Raw genomic sequence first — 20,530 nt, forward strand, 5'->3', positions numbered from 1 at the left:
AAAATAGCCTTCCCTAGTTTGCATAGTTCTGGATCTCCAGTCCTGAATGCCACAGATCCAGCCCTCAGTAGACTATGAATCTTCTGGTTCATCCACAGCTGTTGATCTGGGTATATCCCGTATGTTCTCCGAGGCACACACTCGTCTACACGGACCTTCATGAAGTCGATGTCCACTGTGGTGTATTCATTCAGATTCAAAGATGAATTATATTTAAAGATTAGCTTTATTTACCACCTTTACATTAACGCATTGAAACATACAATGAAATGCGTAGTTTGCATCAATGAGCAACACAGTTCGAGGATGTCCTAGGGGCAGCCTGCAAGTGTCACTATACCTCTGGAGCAAACATGGCTTCCCACAACTTACTAATGCTGACCAGTACATAGAACATAGAAATCCACAGCACATTACAGGCCCTTCAGCCCACAATGATGTGCTGACCAACATTGCCTAAAATTTCCCACCACTTAGCCTTCCATTTTTCTAAGTTCCATGTAGCTATACGGGAGGAAACTGGAGTAGGAAAGGAGAGGCACGCAGTCATGGAAGAACATACAAACTTCATACAGAGAGTGGGAGGAAATGAATCCTGATTGCTGTCACTGTAAAGCATTACGCTGCAATGATTTACTTTGAGCTTCAACTTTAAAAAAAAGAATGGCAGATGAGAGGGCAAGTTTAGCAACTTATCGAAAAAATATCCACAAACTCTTCCCTGTGCATTGAGCAAAGTAATTCAAAATTCAAAAGGAAGTTTTTCAACTCCGCTGTTTTCCCCCAGAGCTTGTACTTCCTTCCGGGACCTGGCGAGGGCACCACTGAGCGGACCCTGGAGCGTTGACACCCGGCAGCTCCCCCTGCTGGCTGCCCACTGCCCGGTCTGCGAGATGCAGCTAATCACAGGGCGCTTTGCAGCGGTAGACATATTAAACCAATGGCTGAAGCCCTTACATCTCCTCACTAATTGGTGCGGGAGAAACTATTGACCAGCCATGGAGGGAGGTCAGTTGCATCAGGTGAGGGGTCGTAAGGCGCTGACTGGGCGAGTCCATTAGGAAGCGCGCGTCATGGAAGAAAGAATGAGTAGCTTTTGGGGAAAGATGGGAGCTGAAGGAGGGGGAGCGACTTACGTGACGGAACGGGGCCGAGGATCCTCCTGCCCCCACCCCAATTCTTCCGACCCAAGTGGCTCCGGCGGTGGATCAGCTGACGGGAAGATCCCCGAGGATGGAGCGCGCGCGGAGAGGTCAGAGAGCGAGTGGGATGGAGGGGCAAGGGTCAGGGTCTAGGAGACGCTCGGGGTCAGAAGGCGTGTGGCCATTGCCTGGGGTCAGAGGACAGTACTTATTGAGACATCGTGGGCCCGGAGGCTATGGGACCTCCAGGGTTCAGAGGTTGTGCTCCGAGCCGGGGTAGATTCATGGGGGGCGGGTGGATCAGAGAAAGTTCCTGAGGTCAGGAGCCAGGGGTTGGGGGCAGGAAGCAGATGACCCTTGGGTTGACCATGGAGCCAGGCTCCCCCTGGCCTGTGTTCAGTGTGACCTTATCGGAACTCTTCTTTGGTTTCTCAGACCTGAGTGAAGTTTACTCCAGACTGTTCGACCACAGGCCCGTCGTCCAGGCTGAAATCCGATACTTTGTTAAGGAGTTTGAGGTCAGTATCTTCGGTGAACCCTATGTGTTCCTCTTTTACACTGAACTGGAATACTTTGAAATTGAAATTGGTGTATTATTGCCACTTAGAACATTACAACGCAGAAACAGGCCTTTTGGCCCTTGGCTGTGCCGAACCGTTTTTCTGCCTAGTCCCACTGACCTGCAGCTGGCCCATATCCCTCCATACACTTTTCATCCATGTACCTGTCCAAGTTTTTCTTAAATGTTAAAAGTGAGCCCCCGTTTACAACTTCATCTGGCATGTACCAAGCTACTGTGAAGATGGTACTTCTGCAGACCATCTGGGCACGTCCTTTCAAAACAAGCAGCCTGAAGTAGTGTAAGAGGAAAGTGTTTAAAGAACATAGTGCATAAACACGAGAAAATCTGCAGATGCTGGAAATCCAGAGTAACACACTCACAATGCTGGAGGAATTCAGCAGGTCAGGCAGCCTCTGGAAATGAGTAACCTGTCGATGTTTTAGGCCAAGACCCTTCTTTGGGCTTCTCTGGGTGCTCCGGTTTCCTCGCACATTCCAAACATGTACGGGCTAGTAAATGGTGGGCTTGTTATCTTGACGCCAGAAGTGTGTCCCAGCCCATCCCGGACTGTGTTGCTCATTTCGCATTTCACTCTATGTCTCCGTGTATGTGGGACAAGTAAAGCTAATCTTTGTCTTTAATTTACAGGAGGTTTTTTTACCACTTGCTCTCTTTGTCCCCGAATACAGACTGTGCAGCTGATGTTATTCTTATTTACAACAGCAGCGTGTGTGCTGATCTTTGTGTCTGGTTCAGAACCCGGTACAGTCTGTGTTTGACAGGGCACATTTATCACCCTGGGAGGAGATGGGCGATGTGGGATTCACTGCCTGATGTGTCTCTGCAGATTTGATAGTTGCTTTCAAGAGGATTGTTGATGAGAACTGGAAGAAGTAAAGGCTGTAGGGATCTGTAGGGAGCAGAGGGATGGTAACTGATGGAGGAGGTTTGCAAAAGTTCGATGTCTCCTTCCTCTGACAAAACTTGAGCCCTCTGAAGATGGGAGCAGCTTTCCTCTATGTCATTGGTCTTGTGTATCTTGGTCAAATCTCCTCCTCATCTGTCTTTACTCCAGCTCTCCAGCATAATCCAATAGCCAAAGTCTCTCATTCCTCCTTCTGAGCCCTCACATATCCTTTCTAATTAGACATGAAACTCTAGTTTTGCAACGACCAATTAACCTACCTACCGGTACGTCTTTGGACTGTGGGAAGAAACCAGAGCACCCAGAGGAAACCCACACGGTCACAGGGTGAACGTACAAACTCCTTACAGGCACCAGAGGGAATTGAACCCGGGTCCCTGGGACTGTAAAGCATTGTGCTAACCACCACACTACTGTGCTGCTCTCGGAGGGGAGTCTTCAAACTAGAGAACGTGTTTTTAAGATGAAAGAGAAAATATTTTAATGGAAACAGAGGAGCATGTTTTCCACACAGAACACGATGGGTATCTGTGGCGAACTGCCAGATGAAATGATGGGTATCGTAATAACAAATCAAAAGGCATTTGGACTGGTGTATGGATAGAGGAGATTTAGAAGGTTATGGACCAAGTGCATGCAAATGGGATTAGGTCAGGAAGGCATGCTGGTCAGCGTGGAGGAGTTAGGCCAAAGGGCTTCTTTCTGTGCTGTAATTCTATCCCAATGACGTAAGTTAGACCGTTAAATGGCAGCAGTATATTCTCCCCAAGTGTAGATGGAGACAGTAGACAATAGGTGCAGGATTAGGCCATTCAGCCCTTTGAGCCAGCACCACCATTCACTGTGATCATGGCTGATCATTAACATTCAGTACCCTGTTCCTGCCTTCTCCCCATTTCCCTTGACTCCGCTATCATTAAGAGCTCTATCTAACTCTTTCTTGAAAGCATCCAGAGAATTGGCCTCCACTGCCTTCTGAGGCAGAGCATTCCACAGATCCACAACTCTGGGTGAAAAAGTTTTTCCTCAACTCTGTTCTAAATGACCTACCCCTTATTCTTAAACTGTGGCCTCTGGTTCTGGACTCTCCCAACATCAGGAACATGTTTCCTGCCTCTAGTGTGTTCAATCCCTTAATAATCTTATATGTTTAAATCAGATCCCCTCTCATCCTTCTAAATTCCAGTGTATACATGCCCAGTTGCTCCAATCTGTCAACATATGACAGTCCCACCATCCCAGGAATTAACCTCATGAGCCTATGCTGCACTCCTTCAATAGCAAGAATGTCCTTCCTCAAATTTGGAGACCAAAACTGAACACAATACTCCAGGTGTGGTCTCACCAGGGCCCTGTACAACTGCACCTCTTTGCTCCTATACTCAACTCCCCTTGTTATAAAGGCCAACATGCCATTAGCTTTCTTCACTGCCTGCTGTATCTGCATGCTTGCTTTCAGTGACTGATGAACAAGATAGATAGATAGATACTTTATTCATCCCCATGGGGAAATTCCAACTTTTTTCCAATGTCCCATACACTTGTTGTAGCAAAACTAATTACATACAATACTTAACTCAGTAAAAAAATATGATATGCATCTAAATCACTATCTCAAAAAGCATTAATAATAGCTTTTAAAAAGTTCTTAAGTCCTGGCGGTAGAATTGTAAAGCCTAATGGCATTGGGGAGTATTGACCTCTTCATCCTGTCTGAGGAGCATTGCATCGATAGTAACCTGTCGCTGAAACTGCTTTTCTGTCTCTGGATGGTGCTATGTAGAGGATGTTCAGAGTTATCCATAATTGACCGTAGCCTACTCAGCGCCCTTCGCTCAGCTACCGATGTTAAACTCTCCAGTACTTTGCCCACGACAGAGCCCGCCTTCCTTACCAGCTTATTAAGACGTGAGGCGTCCCTCTTCTTAATGCTTCCTCCCCAACACGCCACCACAAAGAAGAGGGCGCTCTCCACAACTGACCTATAGAACATCTTCAGCATCTCACTACAGACATTGAATGACGCCAACCTTCTAAGGAAGTACAGTCGACTCTGTGCCTTCCTGCACAAGGCATCTGTGTTGGCAGTCCAGTCTAGCTTCTCGTCTAACTGTACTCCCAGATACTTGTAGGTCTTAACCTGCTCCACACATTCTCCATTAATGATCACCTAGACACCTAGATCTCGTTGTACTTCCCCTTTTCCTAACTTGACACCATTCAGATAGTAATCTGCCTTCCTGTTCTTGCCACCAAAGTGGATAACCTCACATTTATCCACACTAAACTGCATCTGCCCACTCACCCAACCTGACAAAGTCACCCTGCATTCTCCTAACATCCTCCTTATATTTCACACTGCCACCCAGCTTTGTGTCATTTGCAAATTTGCTAATGTTACTTTTAATCCCTTCATCTAAATCATTATTGTAAATATACATTATATAGTCTGTTTATTATATAGTCTTTTTTTAATCAATTATCAATTATGCTATTGTTTGCACTGTTGTAACTATATGTTGTAATTATGTGGTTTTGTGCAGGTCTTGTAGCTATAGTTTTTGGTCTTGTTTTTGTCTGGTGGATTTGGAGCTCCTTTCCGGGGAATGCGCTAGACGGTAGCGCGATATTAATACGCAGCAACCTCTCTGGACTCTGGATTGGGGATTGCCAAACGTTACGTGGTGTCTGGTGTAGTCTGTTTTGTCATATGCTTTTGTGATATCATTCTGGGGGAACGTGTCATTTTTTAACTGCATTGCATTTGTGGTTTCTAAATGACAATAATCTGAATCTGAAATAGCTGCGGTCCCAGCACTGAGCCTTGTGGTACCCCACTAGTCACTGCCTGCCATTCTGAAAAGGACCCATTAATCCCTACTCTTTGTTTCCTGTCTGCCAACCAATTTTCTATCCGTGTCAGTACCCTACCCCTAATACCATGTGCTCTAATTTTGCCCACTAATCTCCTATGTGGGACCTTATCAAAGAGTTTCTGAAAGTCTAGGTACACTACATCTACTGGCTCTCCCTTGTCCATTTTCATAGTTACATCCTCAAAAAATTCCAGAAGATCAGTCAAGCATGATTTCCCCTTCGTAAATCCATGCTGACTCAGACCGATCCTGTTACTGCTATCCAAACTAAGAGAACTAAGGTACATGCGGATAAGAATAGGTTACAAGCTAGGACTGACAAGAGTGCAGTGAAGGTCAGAGTGAGCCTTCTGTGACACAAGGAAATAAAGCAAGAATTAATTTAATAACTTTAAGTCTCATGGTTTTATCAAGTGATCTCTCTCAGTTTGCACAAGCCCTTTCTGCCCTGATGAACTGATTGCAGAAATTATTCCCTCCAGGACTGATCATTCAACGTCCAGGTGTCTTGTGCAAGATGGCTAACTTTTGCAAAATGTTTTATAACTGTGGCCTTTCTCCCCCTCTCGCTGAAGGTGAAGCGTGGCTTCCGAGAACAAAGAGGGCTGGAGAACGTGAGCAGTACAATAGAGGAGCTAGGCAGCCAGTCCATTCCAAACACCTGTGAGGCTCTGCAGAGCGACATTGCCACTGTTCTTCACAGATGTAAGTCCAAAAGTGTTACCAGGATAATGATTTTACAGGGTATCCTCGGGTTTTCTCCCACCATGCCCTCCCCCTCTCCCCACTTCCCCTACTGCCTCCCCTCTTGCCCTTCCACTATCCTTTCCCCTTCCCCATCCCTTCCCTAGTCACCATCTCTCTCCCCTTCCCCCCCCCCCCCCCCCATTCCAGTGTCAGCTACTACAGATGCTGGAAGCTGATCACATGTATATGACAACACACAGCATGTCAGACAGCCTCTGCAAAGAGAGAAATGGCGATCGTGATTCACTTCGACCCAGATCAAATTCTGGTTCATCAGAACCGGAGAAAGTTGATGATAAAACTTGTAAGAAGCAGGGGAAGGCAGAAACAAAGTAGGGAACAAAAGGATAGGTCTGGATACAAGGAGAGACAAGATAGATTGAACAACAAAAGGAGTGCGCTGAGAGAGGCTGCAAAAGGTTCTGGTGGATAATGTGGCGTGAAGAAACTAGAGAAGGAAAAAAAATCAAATAGATATTTGAAATTTCCAGAAGCAAACCAACTGTGAATGTTAGATATGTGAAAAGAAAAAAGATTGCATAGCTAGTTATCTGAAGTTGTTGTATTTGGATTTAAATTGTCATATATCCCCGGGTGCAATAAAATTCCTTGCTTGCTTGAAGCTCACCAAGTACACAGTGCACGTGGTGGTAGTAAATTTGACGGTAAATACAGTGAGCACAAGACAACAGACTGGTTAACAATCACAGTCTGAGCGCTGCAAACATAAATGGTAAAGTAACGGTAACAGAGATAGAATTAAGAGCCTACGAATGTGGAAACACCACTGGGAAAGGGTCGAGAAAGAGATTATTAGCTCAACAGTGAGGAGGAAGCAGCTGTTCCTAAGTCCGCTCATCCAAGTTCCTTTATCTTCTCCCGGAAGGCAGCAGAGAAAACAGTGCAGGGCCGGGGTGGGAGGCATCCTTGACAGTACCATCAGCTTTTTTCTTTGAAGCAAAACACCATGAAAGTGGGCTGGATGGATAGAAGGATACTGAGGCCCAGAGACTGTAATGGTCTCAGTTGTAATATAAGACTTTTTTATTGTACCATTTGAACTCAAAAGGCCAGAAGTAGGAAGATAATACAGTTCAGCTCTTGGCTGAGGAGATGATGCATGCAGGAGAGCTGCAGATTTTTGGATCATTGTGCTGTCTTCCAGAGAAAGTGAGACCTGTACAGACGGGCGGATTGACGTGAGCCTGAGGGGCTCACTGGGCACCTGGGGGAAGGTTTGCTCGTGCTAGATTTGCAGGGTGGAAACCACAGTACCAGGGCAAATAGAGGAGTGGTTATGGGGGAAAATGTTACAAAGACAGGAGTCAAAATTTGAGCAGGATAGGAATAAATGTTCTGAGCTGCATCTATTTCAATGCAAAGGTAAGGCAGATGTGCTTAGAGCGTGGCTCAGCAGGTGGAATTATGACATTGTAGCTATTACTACAATTGGTTGTCAGAGGGGTAGGGCTGGCAGCTCAGTGTTTTGGGGGTCCATTGTTTTAGACTTGTTGGGCTGGAGGGGTTAAGGGGGGGGGGTTAGCATTACTAGTCAAGGAAAATGTCACACAGCTCTTAGCTGGGAAAGAGTGGCGGTCCCAACACTAGAAAGTGTGATACCTGATCTCTGTTAGGGAACAGGCGGGACAAGTGACAAAAGTGAGTGTAAGGAAATGGGTCTAGTGATCATAATTCCATTAGTTTTAAGGTAATTAGGGAGGAGTGGTCTGGTCCTCAGGTTGAGATTCTAAATTGGCGAAAGACCAAAGATTGGGACTGGTTGTTTTCTGAAAAAGGCATAATTGGTAAGTGGGATGCCTTCAAAAGTGGTTTTGGCACATTGGCCTTCATAAATCAAAGTACTGAGTTTAGAATTTGGGATGTTATGTTGAAGTTGAATAAAATGTTGGTGAGCCTTAATTTAGAGTATTGTGTGCAGTTCTGATCACCTACCTACAGGAATGATCAATAAGATTGAAAGAGTGCAGAGAGAATTTTCGAGGATGGAACTTGATGACCTGAATTACGGGGAAAGTTTGAATAGGTCAGGAGTTTACTCCCTGGAGCATAGGAGAATGAGCGGAGATTTGATAGAGTTAGACACAACGATAAGGGGTAAACGCAAACAGGATTTTCCGCTGAGGTTGGGTGAGACTAGAATTAGTGGTCATAGGTGAAAGGTGAAATATTTAAGGGGAAGCTGAGGGAGAATTCTTCATTCAGAGGTGAGAGTGTGAAACAAGCTGCCAGTGGAAGTGGAGAATGCGGGTTGGGTTTCAATACTTCAGAGAAAGTTGGACGGGTGGGGTATGGAGGGCTATGATCTGGGTGCAGGTTGGTGGAATTAACAGCAGAATAACAGTTCAGCACAGAGTCGATGGGTTGATTTCTGTGCTGTAGTGTTCTATGACTATAATTTGAGCTTTCTTGGAAGGCAATTATTTGACCCAATGAAACATGAAGTGAATCAACTCTTGTCTTTTGTCCTTTGTGAAAGATATTTGATGAGCTCTTTACAGTAAAACTTCTTTCGAACCACCTGAAAAACCATTGGACCAGTTCAGCAGTGATACTCAAACCCTTCCTTTGCTGTTCACCTTGTTCAAGCAGAATGCAGCAGAAAGTTCAAAAACGGAAGTTGCCCGACACTTTTGTGTGCTCATGAAGAGCTGGCTTTGAACGTTCTGGTATCAAAATAGATGGATCGAGTGGGTGCCACAAAATGGAACTTCCCAGCTCACCGCACTGTGAATTCCAACAAACTCTCCTTTCCAAAACAGGGTTTCCTAAGCTCAGTGTATGACCTCTAGCCAAGACTACTGTACTTACGACCTTTAGGTAGCAACCTCTGTTCTATCTATCACTGTTGCTGAGCAAACTTGTGGGCCTAAAGATAGACAGGTCCCCTGGTCCTGTTTTAATGCATAACAGGGTACTGAAAGAAATGGCAGAGGATATAGTGGAGGCTTTGGTGATAATTTACCAAAATTCTCTGGACTCTGGGCAGGTCCTGGTGGATTGGAAGAAGGCAAATGTCACACCACTGCTCAAAAAAGGATGTAGGCAAAAGGCAGATAGCTATCAACCAGTTGGTTTAACATCTGTAATTGAGAAAATGCTTGAAGCTATCATTAAACAAGAACTAGGGAGGCATCTGGAAAGAAATGGATCCATCAGGCAGACGCAGCATGGATTCAGCAAAGGTGGATCCAGTTTGACAACTCACTGGAGTTCTTTGAGGATATAACAAGCACAGTGGATAGAGGGGAACAGATGAACATTATTTATTTGGATTTCCAGAAGGTATTCAGTGGGGTGCCACATAAAAGACTTATCCAAAAGATAAGGATGCATAGAGTTGGGGGTAATGTATTAGCATAGATAGAGGATTGGTCAACTAATAGAAAGTAGAGAGTTCGGACACGGGTGTTTCGCTGGTTGGTCAGATCAGTCATGATGTTATTGAATGGCAGTGCAGGCTAGATGGGCTGGATGGCCTATTCCTGTTCCTGTTTCTTATGTTCTAGTGACGAGGCCTTTTATTGCCCAGCTTCATGGATGTGATGTGGAAGCAGGTTTGCGGGTTTGGTCAGTGAGGCAGGAGACACTAATTATGAATATGCATATTAATCATTTACTTACAAACAGTAAAAAATTCAACCAAACACTTGTTCCCCCAAGTTACACAAACGACAGAGCTAAATATTCAGCAAACAGGTACTCAGCTAAGAGCACACTCACCTTTTAAGTCTGGACATACCTTCCCAATGCTTGTGTGGGGCATACCCTGGGGACAGAGGGGAAAGGAGCAAGCCTCTCACATTTGCTAATTTTATACCCCTGAGGCACTTGGAACCAGACACTAGGTGCCATGGTGTGCAACCCAACGAACTAGTGGAAAAGAGCGGCTGCAACTTTCAGGTGGGAAGTGGCTTTCAACTGGCAAATAAGCCACATCCCCACATGAAAAAGGATACATACTGTCCTAAATGCAGCAAATCACTGGCAGCTTGTCGATTCGGTAATGTGCAAGGAAAGTTAGTTCAAAAGGGAAGCTCCCAAGTGATTAAGTTGTGTCTGGTTGCAGTCCTTGTACCTGTACTGTTTTGGTTCACGTTCTGATCACAGCCCAGCAGTCCCATCACTCTGTAAATTTCTCACTTCACTGGCGTCTTGCCAAACAGAAATCTCACTCCTAGTGCTTCTCCCTAATCAAAGTAGATTTTATTGTCATGTGCACAAGTACACCTATGTCCTGGTGCAATGAAAAACCTGCTTGCAGTAGCATCACGGACACATGGCATCAGAAACACAAATTAAGCATAAGTTATACAAGAAGAGAAAACAAAATCCATTGTAGTGCAAAGTGCGTGGTGTTGCTCCAGATGGTGGTGAGGGTTGTGCGAGTTGGTCGAAGAAGCAAACGTTTGAAGAGAAATGGCTGTTTTTGAACCTAGTGGTGTGGAACTTGAGATTTCTGTACCTCCTGTCCGATGATAACTGCAAGATCATGGTACAGCCCAGATGCTGGTGATCTCTGGTGATGGCTGTTATCTTCCTGAGGCAGCTCCTTCTGTAGATACTTAGGAAAGCTCACAGGTTTTCACTCTCTTTGTTTTTCAGTGGAAACTGCAAACCAGATTGCAAACAGGATCCAACAGAAAGAACAGGAGGCAGATCAGGTCAGTACCACAGAACAAAGCAATCTCATTCTTATGTTTAAACATAACACAGTAAAATGGGAGTGGGAACAAACCTTTTGGCTCCTCAAGCTTACCTCCCCATTGAGTATGATCATGACTGATCTCAAACTGTGCCAGTTTCCATAACCCCTCAATTCCTCTATCTTTCAAATATTTATCTGTTTAAATATATCAAATGATCCGAGTTCAACCACCCTTGGAACAGAGATTTCCAGACAGTTTGAGAGAGAAAATCTCTATGCACCTCAGTTTTAAATGACTGACTCATTAACCATTCAATAAGATCATGGCTGTGGAGTCAGCTCCACTTACCTGCCTTTTCCCCATAGCCCTTAATCACCCTACAGTGGAAAAATCTTATCTAACTGTGTCTATATTAAGTATATTTAATAAGGCAATATCTACTGCTTCCCTGGGCAGAGCATTCCACATATTCTCTGATCTACATCTAAGTCACAATAATAGACAAACTCAATCTCTCTAAACTAATAGCAGACAAACATTTGTACTACTTTTGTCAATACTGAATACACTATTTAAGCAATCACAGTCTAGGTTCAAAATAGAGTTTGAACCTCCGGGGTAATGCCTTCTACAAAAGCCATTTGGAGTCAGTTGTTCCAAGCAATTAGATGAGATTAGAGGTGCGCATTGTCAAGGTGTCTTACCCTATAAAATAGACACACAAAGTCTGGTAAATGACAGAGCCTACTCTTCTCAAGAAAGATCTGTTTATGTACGTCATGCCTCAATCAAAACAACATTCAGAGACCTTAGAAGAAGAATTGTAAAGATGCATGAAGCTGGAAAATGCTACAAAAGCATTTCTAAAGACTTGGGTGTTCATCAGTCCACAGTAAGAGAAATTATCTGCAAATGGAGGAAACTCAGTACTGTTGCTACTCTCCGTAGGAGTGGGCATCCTGCAAAGATCACACCAAAGGTACAGTGGCAATGCTGAAGGAAGTGAAAAGAACCCAAGGGTAACAGCAGAAGACCTGCAGAAATCTCTAGAACTTGTTAAAGTTTTTGTTCTTGTGTCTACTATAAGAAAAACACTGAACAAGAATGGTGTTCATGGAAGGACTCTAAGGAGGAAACCTCTGCTCTCCAAAAATAACATTGCTGTAGATCTCAAGTTTACAGAAGACCACTTAGATGTTCCACAACACTTCTAAGACAATGGCAACACGAGTGAATCTGCAGATGCTGGGAATAAATAAAAACACAAATTTTTTTGTTTTTACTTCTAAGACAATGTTCTGTGGACAGATGAGACAAGTGTTGAACTTTTTGGCAGAAATGCACACCACTATGTTTGGAGGAGAAAGGTCACCACATACCAACATCAAAACATCATCCCAACTGTGAGGCATGGTGGAAGGAGCACCATGGCTTGGGGCTGTTTTGCTGCTTCAGAGCCTGGACAGCTTGCAATCACTGAGGGAGCAATTAATTCAAATTTGTATCAAGACATTTTACAGGAGAATGTCAGGATAGCGGTCCATCACCTGAAGCTTAATAGAAGTTGGATGATGCAACAAGCCAATGATCCAAAACACAAGAGTAAATCAAAAACAGAATGATTTTTTAAAAAAAAGAAAATTTGTGTTTTGGCTTGGCCAAATCAGAGTCCAGACCCTAAGCCAGGGGTGGGCAAACTTTTTGACTTGTGGGCCACAAAGGGTTCTAAAATTTGACAGGGGGGCCGGACCAGGAGCAGATGGACGGAGTGTTTTGGTAATACACCTCATAAGAGAAAATAAAATATCATGGGATATGTAGAAAATATGTGCTTTAATTTCAATTGAAAATGAATAAATGCATTACAACAAAATATCTGTCTTTGAAGTTCCATGGTATTTAGCTATTTATTGAAATGACTTTTAAAACACTGAAAATTAAATGAATAAAATACAGCTTTTTTAAATAGTAACAGTTATTATTTTAAAGCACTGAAAATTCTGTTATCCTTCAAGATATTATCATCATCACTCTCCTCCTGACTTTATTTCAAAAACGGTAGGAGATGCAGGTCTACTTGTCCTGCTCCTTCTTATTCAATTGTCCCCTGTGCCAAAACTCAACAACGACCAGCACAAGGACAGAACAGTGACAGCGCGCCAGTATGCGGAGCGCGTTATTTGATCTGGAGTGCATTTTTTATTTTGAGAACGTACGTGCACCTGCGCACTACTCATGTCCATCACTTAACAGAAATGACATGTAACATGTAAGGCTTATTGAAAAAAAATATTTTCAAATGCATTTTTTACATAACACAACGAAGAAACTTATTTTTAATTTCAGTGGGAACAGTGTTGTTGGTCTCCCTTTTTAGCCAGCACATCAAAGTCTGGATTTAGTTTTGTTGTGGCGATTCTCAGGATGGATCTGAGGTGTTGGTCAGTTAACTTGGATCTGTGGCTGGCTTTGTTGATGTTCATGACGCTGAATGCCTGTTCACACAAATAGGTCGAGCCGAACAACGCCAGCATCTTCTGTGCCGTCCTCCGGAGGTTTGGAAACACCTCTTTACCAAGTGAAGCATAAAAGTCATTCAGTTTAAGAGAGTTGAACTTCTCTTTTAAGACGGGGTCAGACTGAAGGTCGATCAGTTCCAGCTGTAGCTCCTCTGGTGCTGTTTCAGGATCTTGTGACGGGACAGGCCACCAACTGAAGTGACTTGTCAATTTTTTCAAAATCAGAAAAGCGACGGCAGAATTCTCTGTGCAGCGCATCCAGTGACTTGCTGTATTTTTTCACATTTGCGCCGGCCTCTTCCAGCGTGGCTAGTGTGGGAAAATTAGTGAATAACTTATTCAAAATTTTCCTGGAGAAAAAAGCCAGCTTGGATTTAAAGGCTTTCACGTTTGTGTACATGTCATGCACAAACTGATCCTTCCCCTGTAGCTTCACGTTCAGTTCATTCATGTGTGAAAATATATCCACAGCAAATGCAAAGTCACAAAGCCAGCTCTTCTTGCTCAGCTCAGGAAATTCGCCGGCCTTCCTCAGTAACTCCAAAAATGCACCGATCTCCTCTTTGAGCTCCCATACTCATTGAAACACTTTGCCCAAACTTAACCAGCGGACACGGGAGTGATAAAGTAGGTCCTGGTGATCCGCATCAGTTTCCTCCAGGAACGTGATGAACTGACGGTGCTGAAGTCCCCTTGCACGTATAAAGTTGACAAGTTTTACGACAGGATTCACAACATGATTCAGCTGTAATACCGATTTACATAGAGATTCCTGGTGGATGATGCAGTGAAGGAAAATAACATCCTGGTCAGGATTTTCATCTTCCACTTTATTCTGTATTCTCCTCAGCAGGCCGACATTTTTCCCTGTCAAATTAGGAGATACATCTGTAGTGACGTTGATAAGTTTACTCCAAGGGAGCTTCATATTTTCGATGACAGCAGACACCCGGTCATACAAGTCCTCTCCCCGTGTTTTTCCTTTCAGAGACTCCATTGTCAAAAACTCCTCCGTTATTTCAAAAGTATTGTTAATTCCTCGGATAAAAATGAGGAGCTGAGCAGTGTCTTTTACATCGTTGCTTTCATCCAGTGCTAATGAATATAACGTGAACGACTCTGCCTTTTTATTTAAGTCGCTGGTTATATCTTCATCTATCAGTTCCACACGGTGAGTCACTGTCCTGCGTGATAAACTGATTTTTTCAAATTTGTCTTTGCTCTCCGGACACAATACACCTGCTGTCTCCACCATACATTCTTTTAAAAACTCGCCTTCAGACAGAGGCTTGCTGGCCTTTGCTAATTTGAATGACAGCATAAAACTCGCCTTGGTACTTGACTCATGAATGGCAGTTTGACGGTGAAAAAAATTTTGTTGAGCCTGTAAATTAGCTGCCAACCTCTGAGCATTAGCTTCCCGTTCTTTCGTTGACTGGTTGCTAACATAGTTGGCATGTTTTGTGGCAAAGTGACGGCTGATATTATATTCTTTAAAAACAGCCACAGTCTCTTGGCATATCAGGCATACAGCAGTTGATCGGTGTTCGGTAAAAAGATATTTAGTTGTCCACTCCTTATTAAACACCCGACATTCTCTATCCACTTTTCTTTTCTTAGCTCCACTCATCTTTACAGAAGGGGTGAGAGGTCAAAGAGTAAAGCGCAAATCTGGAATAATACGCTGCACCTCAACAAAGGTCAATGTATATAGAGTGCGTCATCTATTGGGAAAACGCCAGAATTGCGGGGGAAAAATGTTAACAAGGTTTATTAATATAATTTCATCAAGTTCTGCGGGCCGCAGTTTGCCCATGCCTGCCCTAAGCCAATTGTGATGCTGTGACATGACCTGAAGTGGGCTGTTCATGCAAGGTATTCCAGAAATATTGATGAACTGAAACTGATGAAGTTTTGTATGGAGGAATGAGTTTAAATTTCTCCTCTGCATTGTGAAATTCTGATCAGCAGCTACAGGAAACATTTGATAGAGGTTATTGCTGCTAAAGGAGGTTCTACCAATTATTAAATACAAGGGTTCATGAGCTTTTACTTGGCTGGACTGTGAACAATTAGACAATGTGTTCAATAAGGACAAGAAAAATATAATTTTTGTGTGTTATTAGTTAGGCAGATTGTGTTTGTCTATTATTGTGACCTAGATCAGACCACATTTTATGAGTAATTAATGCAGAAAACCAGGTAGTTGGTAGGGTTTCTAAGCTTTTTCTTGCAGCTGTATATGGTGAACAGCTGTGAACCCAGCACCATCCCTGTCACTCAACACTGACTGCCAACCAGAGAAAACTCCTTTTATCCCGACTTTATGCTTCTATTGCTTACTCAGTCTTCTATCCACACTTAATATGTTACCCAGCTCCATCCATCCTTATAAGTAAATTGTTTCATGCAGCACCTTATCAAATGCCTTCTAGAAATCCAAGGATACAGCATCCATCTGTTTCCCTCTATCCACTCTGTTCATTACCTCCAACTCCAGTCATTTTGTCAAATGGGACCTGCCCTTCCTGAATCCACGCACTGTCTGCCTGATGGAATAATTTCCATCTAGATGTCTCACTATTTCTTCCTTAATGATAGCTTCAAGCATTTTCCCAACTGCAGGTGTTAAGCTGACTTGCCTATAGTTTGTACCTTTTTCCTACATCCTCCTTTTAAAAAAAAATGGTGTGACATTTGTTGTCGTCCAATCTGTCGGGACCTGCCCAGAGACCAGTGCCTTTTGGTAAATGATGGCAAATGCCTGTAGTATAATTTCTGTCATTTCTTTCACTGCATTGAGATGCATTCCATCGGGGCAGGGGACTTGTCTACTTCAGACTCGCTTGTTTGCTCAGCATTACCTCTTTAGTGACAGATTTGCATCAAGATCCTCACCTCCCATAGGTCCATAACATCTCCCTTTGGCACGTTAGATGTGTCCTCCACAGTAAAGACCAACACAAAGCCTTGACCATTTTAGCCTTTCCCAATATTAATGCCACCTTCTCAACTTCCAAAGGATCTGTGTTCACTTCAGCTATCCTTTTCCACTTTGTGAAAGCTTGACCCAATGAATTCTTCCAGCATTGTTTTTTTTGGGTAATATGAGTGTGGGATGAGCTGCCAGAAGAAGTGGTTGAGGCCTGTACGGTAACGACATGGATAGGAAAGGGTTAGCGGGACATGGGGCAAATGGGGCTAGCTTAGATAAATGGTTGGCGTGGACTGTTTATGCCAAAGAGGCGCTTTTTTTTTGATGCTGTATGTCTACAACAGCAATGCAGGGCACGGTTGACCATGCTGGAGTGGTACTTTACATTAATGTCTCTCAATTCTAAGTTGCATTGGTTTCAGCCTTTGAAATGACGTAGGCCTTAGTAACTGTGAATCCAAAGTGACAAGAAAAATAAAGGGGAGGGGGAAACTTGCAGATAGATTGCACTATTCACATTGTATGGGTCTCCCAAAATGATTTATTTTGATGTTTAATAACTTATCGAAAGTGACATGCTTTTAAAAAAAAATGTATAATCTGGTGGGGGCGTGCACTGTTTATATGGAGTTTTACTGCCCTGGTTCAATCTTTAAAGATTTACTTCAAAGAAAAATTGGAGTAGAGAGGATATGGAAGTCTGAATAAATTCTGATGTTTTGTCTGTAGATCCGGTATTATTTGTCAGCGTATTTCTGGGTTGCTGATGAGAAAACCTGTCGCAAGTTTAGCTGACTTATCTCTATTTTAATTAAACAAACCACAACTTGGTGACCAAGAAAGTAATCCTGTGTTTATATCAAACCAGCCAACCACACAGATTAATCCGTCATACAAACAAACCACCCCTCCTGCTTACACTTGCCACTGCCTCAGGAAAGCTGCCAACAAAATCAGAAACTCCTCGCACCCTGGCTTTTCTTTCTTTTCTCCTCTCCCAACAGGCCAGAAAGTACAAATGTTTGAGAGCACGAACTGCCAACCTCCAGGAAATTGTCTATCCCAATGTTCAGACTCTGGAATTAACCTTTCAAGAAGATGAACTCTTCATCTTCCAGGCTACGTTATTGTGACCCTTGAATTTCATTTGTTTACCTGCACTGCAATTACAATATTAGATTCTGCATTCTGTTTTCTTTTTAATACCTCGATATAATTTTGTATTGTGTCATTTATCCGTATGGCACACAAAACAAATGCTATTCACTGCTCCTCATTACATCTGACTGTAATGAACCAATAATACAAAGCTCTTCAGTGGTAGTTTGCTGTTCCTTTAACCCACTTAACTCACAGTTACGGCTGGTTCAGTAAGGTACAGTAGATTCCGGTTAATTGGGACAACTCTTAAAGAACAAAAACTAATTGGGAACATTGCCAGGATTCCCTCTGTTTACTTGGGATGCTCTGCTGCTTATTTGGGGCAGGAGACTGAATGGGTTCCAACTAGCATCAATCACTTGTGTGGCTGCTAGATGCTGCATGGTGCTTAGAGCGAACTGTTTTTAAGTAGGCAACACGACTGAATCTGCAGATACTGGAAATAAATAAAAACACAAAATGCTGGCAGAACTCAGCAGGCCAGACAGCATCTATGGGAGAAGGTAGTGACGGCGTTTCGGGCCGAAACGTCCTGATGACTCCTGATGAAGGGTTTCGGCCTGAAACGTCGTCACTACCTCCTCCCATAGATGCTGTCTGGCCTGCTGAGTTCTGTCAGCATTTTGTGTTTTTATTAGTTTTTAAGTAGTGTTAGTTGTCTGTACTTGAGTTCAAAAAGCACTGGTTTTTGTCACTAATAGTTGGTGAGAAATAATCAGTAAGCAAGAATTCAAGCTTGGAAATGCCAGAAATGGCCGAGTGAAAATGAAATGATTTCACCAATTCGACAAGTTAGGAACTATGAAGAATTTTTAAGGTATCAACAATCATCTTTAATGTTACAATGAAATGAAGATTTGGGGGGGGTGCAGTCATTGAAAGCATTGCATGAAGCCAGTCCATTATTTGCATGAGGTTTCTGCATTGATTTTGTTCATTGCAGACCCTGGATGAATTCCTCTGTAGTACCATTGATAATGTGCTAACTTATTCTGTATTGCATTTAAGTACATAATTTGTTCCTCAGTTTGTCTTTTTTATACATTTCAAAACTATTTCCATGAAGCTAATTGGGGTAGCAGCTTAATTGGGCCAAAATATACCTATCCCGATGTGCCCCAATTAACCAGAATCAATTATATTTGCATTAATTTCAAAGGTATACTTAAAAACAAAAGTATCACAATCAATAGATACCCGTCTTTGCATACATTATACCACTGGTAGGCCCTTTGCTGATTACGGACAACAACGGATGTTGTGTCCTAGCTGTCTACACGAGTCAGGGCAGTACGATATGGAGAGCAGGCTTTTGCTCATGCAGCGGGTTTTCCCTTTCCGCACAGCTGATGAATCCAAAGGAACGGCAGAGACCGATACAGCTTGGCACCACTGGCACCACAGGAGTTCTCAGCTGGCATTGAACTGTCTTAGGGACTCCAGCTCCGGATTTTTCCTCCGGGTTTACTCCTCAAGCCTTCCCAGTAGGTGTGATGAGTGGGTATACCTGCAAAGCAGTGGAGGTTTGAAATCGGAATTTTTCTTCTAGGTGAGCTGCCAACCATAGCTGACAAGCCCCATTTGCTCGGAGCATCTGGTTTTAAGGCACCTTTAACCCACCTTTGCTCAGCTTCAATATCAGTAGAAATGGTTCTGCCAAGCTTAGTAGCTAAACTGCGCTTGAATGCCAAACTTCAGTCTTTTCCCACAGAAGCTCTGCAGTGGCTGTACTGATTAGGTACATCTCTCAACACATAGTCCCACACCCTGGCAGGGCTGGTGAAAACAGTTCACTATTCAGCAGATAAATCGCAAATTGTTCCTTAAGCACAGATTGCAAAAGGAATGTTTGCTCGTGAACTGTCGGGACACTTCTCTGTAACATTGAGACCTGTTGGCATCTGCTTAATTGCATGTTTTCCTTTGTGTTGCCTTCAGACTGACCGACTGCAAGCCAGCAGAGAGAGGCGCAAGGCTGAATGGGAGGCCTTTGTGAAAGAGCAGCACCACAAAGCTGCAGAGGTGGAGGCAGAGCACACACAAGCAGCTGATTGGCTGACGCAACAGTACGCGGAAATGGAAAAGGACTTGGCAAAGTTCAAGACGTTCTGAGTGGTCGTCAAACTCAGACTCACCTTTTGGATGTGAGATTGGTGCTCGACGCTAAACCTGAAAACTGCAAGAGAGGAAAGTGAAGTGGACTTATTCCATTGTGGAATTACTTTTAAGAATGGGTGCAATACTGACTCCTGTTGTGTTTATGGTGGCTGAAGGAAATTATACGGCGAGTTCTCCAACACAGTGGAGCAGTGGACTTGTATACATTTACAGACCATCTATGCAAGCACTATGTGACATTATTTCTATAAAAACCTACAGCCACCGACTGCAGTGCTTTGTCATTAATTACACACATTCATTATGAATACATGGTTATTGAGAAATGATAGTTAAAAGTTGGACTGGAACAACAAATAAAATGCTGGAGGGAACGACGATTCCCCACCTTGCACTTAGATAAAGATAGACATGGAACTCCTATGCTCTCATGTAAATATATTCTGTTTTCATCAATAATGGGAAAGTTACTGAATGGACAGGATTTATTTGCATTTGGAATGGCAAGGACTGATTACAGATAATGAACACAGCTTTATTTGTGAGAGATTATGCCCCACAAATGTGACTGAATGTTTCAAGAGGGTGGATGAGGTCAGGACAGTGGATGTTGTTTCTGTGGGACAAAGAACAATGATGGAGGAAAATCAGTGGGTCAAACTGCGTCTGGAGGGAAACAAATGGTCGATGTTTCAGACACTTCATCTGGACTGAAAGGTAGAGGGGAGATGGCCAGGCTAAAGAGGTGGCAAGCAGTGTGCGGATCCAGGTGAGAAGGGAAGAGTGGAAATAGTGACGGAGGCTGTGCGGTGAGAGGTGGAGACAGCAAAGGGCTGAGATGATGGAATGTGATTGGAAAGAGGTGGAGCATGGAGCCA

At 43.4% G+C, this 20,530-nt stretch overlaps 1 protein-coding gene across 2 annotated transcripts; it reads left to right on the top strand.

Moving 5' to 3' along the window:
* Positions 1 to 1,118: 1,118 nt before the first annotated feature.
* On the top strand, positions 1,119 to 19,922 carry bloc1s5 (biogenesis of lysosomal organelles complex-1, subunit 5, muted). 2 transcript variants are annotated; one of them, XM_073050979.1, is made up of 5 exons: positions 1,119 to 1,252; positions 1,578 to 1,660; positions 6,081 to 6,210; positions 10,876 to 10,934; positions 19,473 to 19,922. In XM_073050979.1, exons 1-5 carry the CDS (start codon positions 1,234 to 1,236, stop codon positions 19,644 to 19,646), a joined length of 465 nt encoding a protein of 154 aa, XP_072907080.1. In that variant the 5' UTR covers positions 1,119 to 1,233; the 3' UTR covers positions 19,647 to 19,922. The 2 variants fall into 2 exon arrangements, with proteins under 2 accessions (XP_072907080.1, XP_072907071.1); XM_073050970.1 differs by lacking the exon at positions 1,119 to 1,252 and having other exon boundaries at positions 1,267 to 1,660.
* The last annotated feature ends 608 nt before the right edge of the window (positions 19,923 to 20,530 follow it).

Source organism: Hemitrygon akajei, chromosome 1 (genome assembly GCF_048418815.1).
Source record: "Hemitrygon akajei chromosome 1, sHemAka1.3, whole genome shotgun sequence".
In the NCBI taxonomy this organism is placed as follows: domain Eukaryota; kingdom Metazoa; phylum Chordata; class Chondrichthyes; order Myliobatiformes; family Dasyatidae; genus Hemitrygon; species Hemitrygon akajei.

Bases quoted from the DNA above. Each gene is read 5' to 3' on its own strand.
- bloc1s5 (XM_073050970.1), top strand. From the start codon at position 1,493: ATGACCCTTGGGTTGACCATGGAGCCAGGCTCCCCCTGGCCTGTGTTC. The intron at 6,211-10,875 runs GTAAGTCCAAAA...TTTGTTTTTCAG, and splicing joins TGCCACTGTTCTTCACAGAT to TGGAAACTGCAAACCAGATT. The intron at 10,935-19,472 runs GTCAGTACCACA...TGTTGCCTTCAG, and splicing joins AAGAACAGGAGGCAGATCAG to ACTGACCGACTGCAAGCCAG.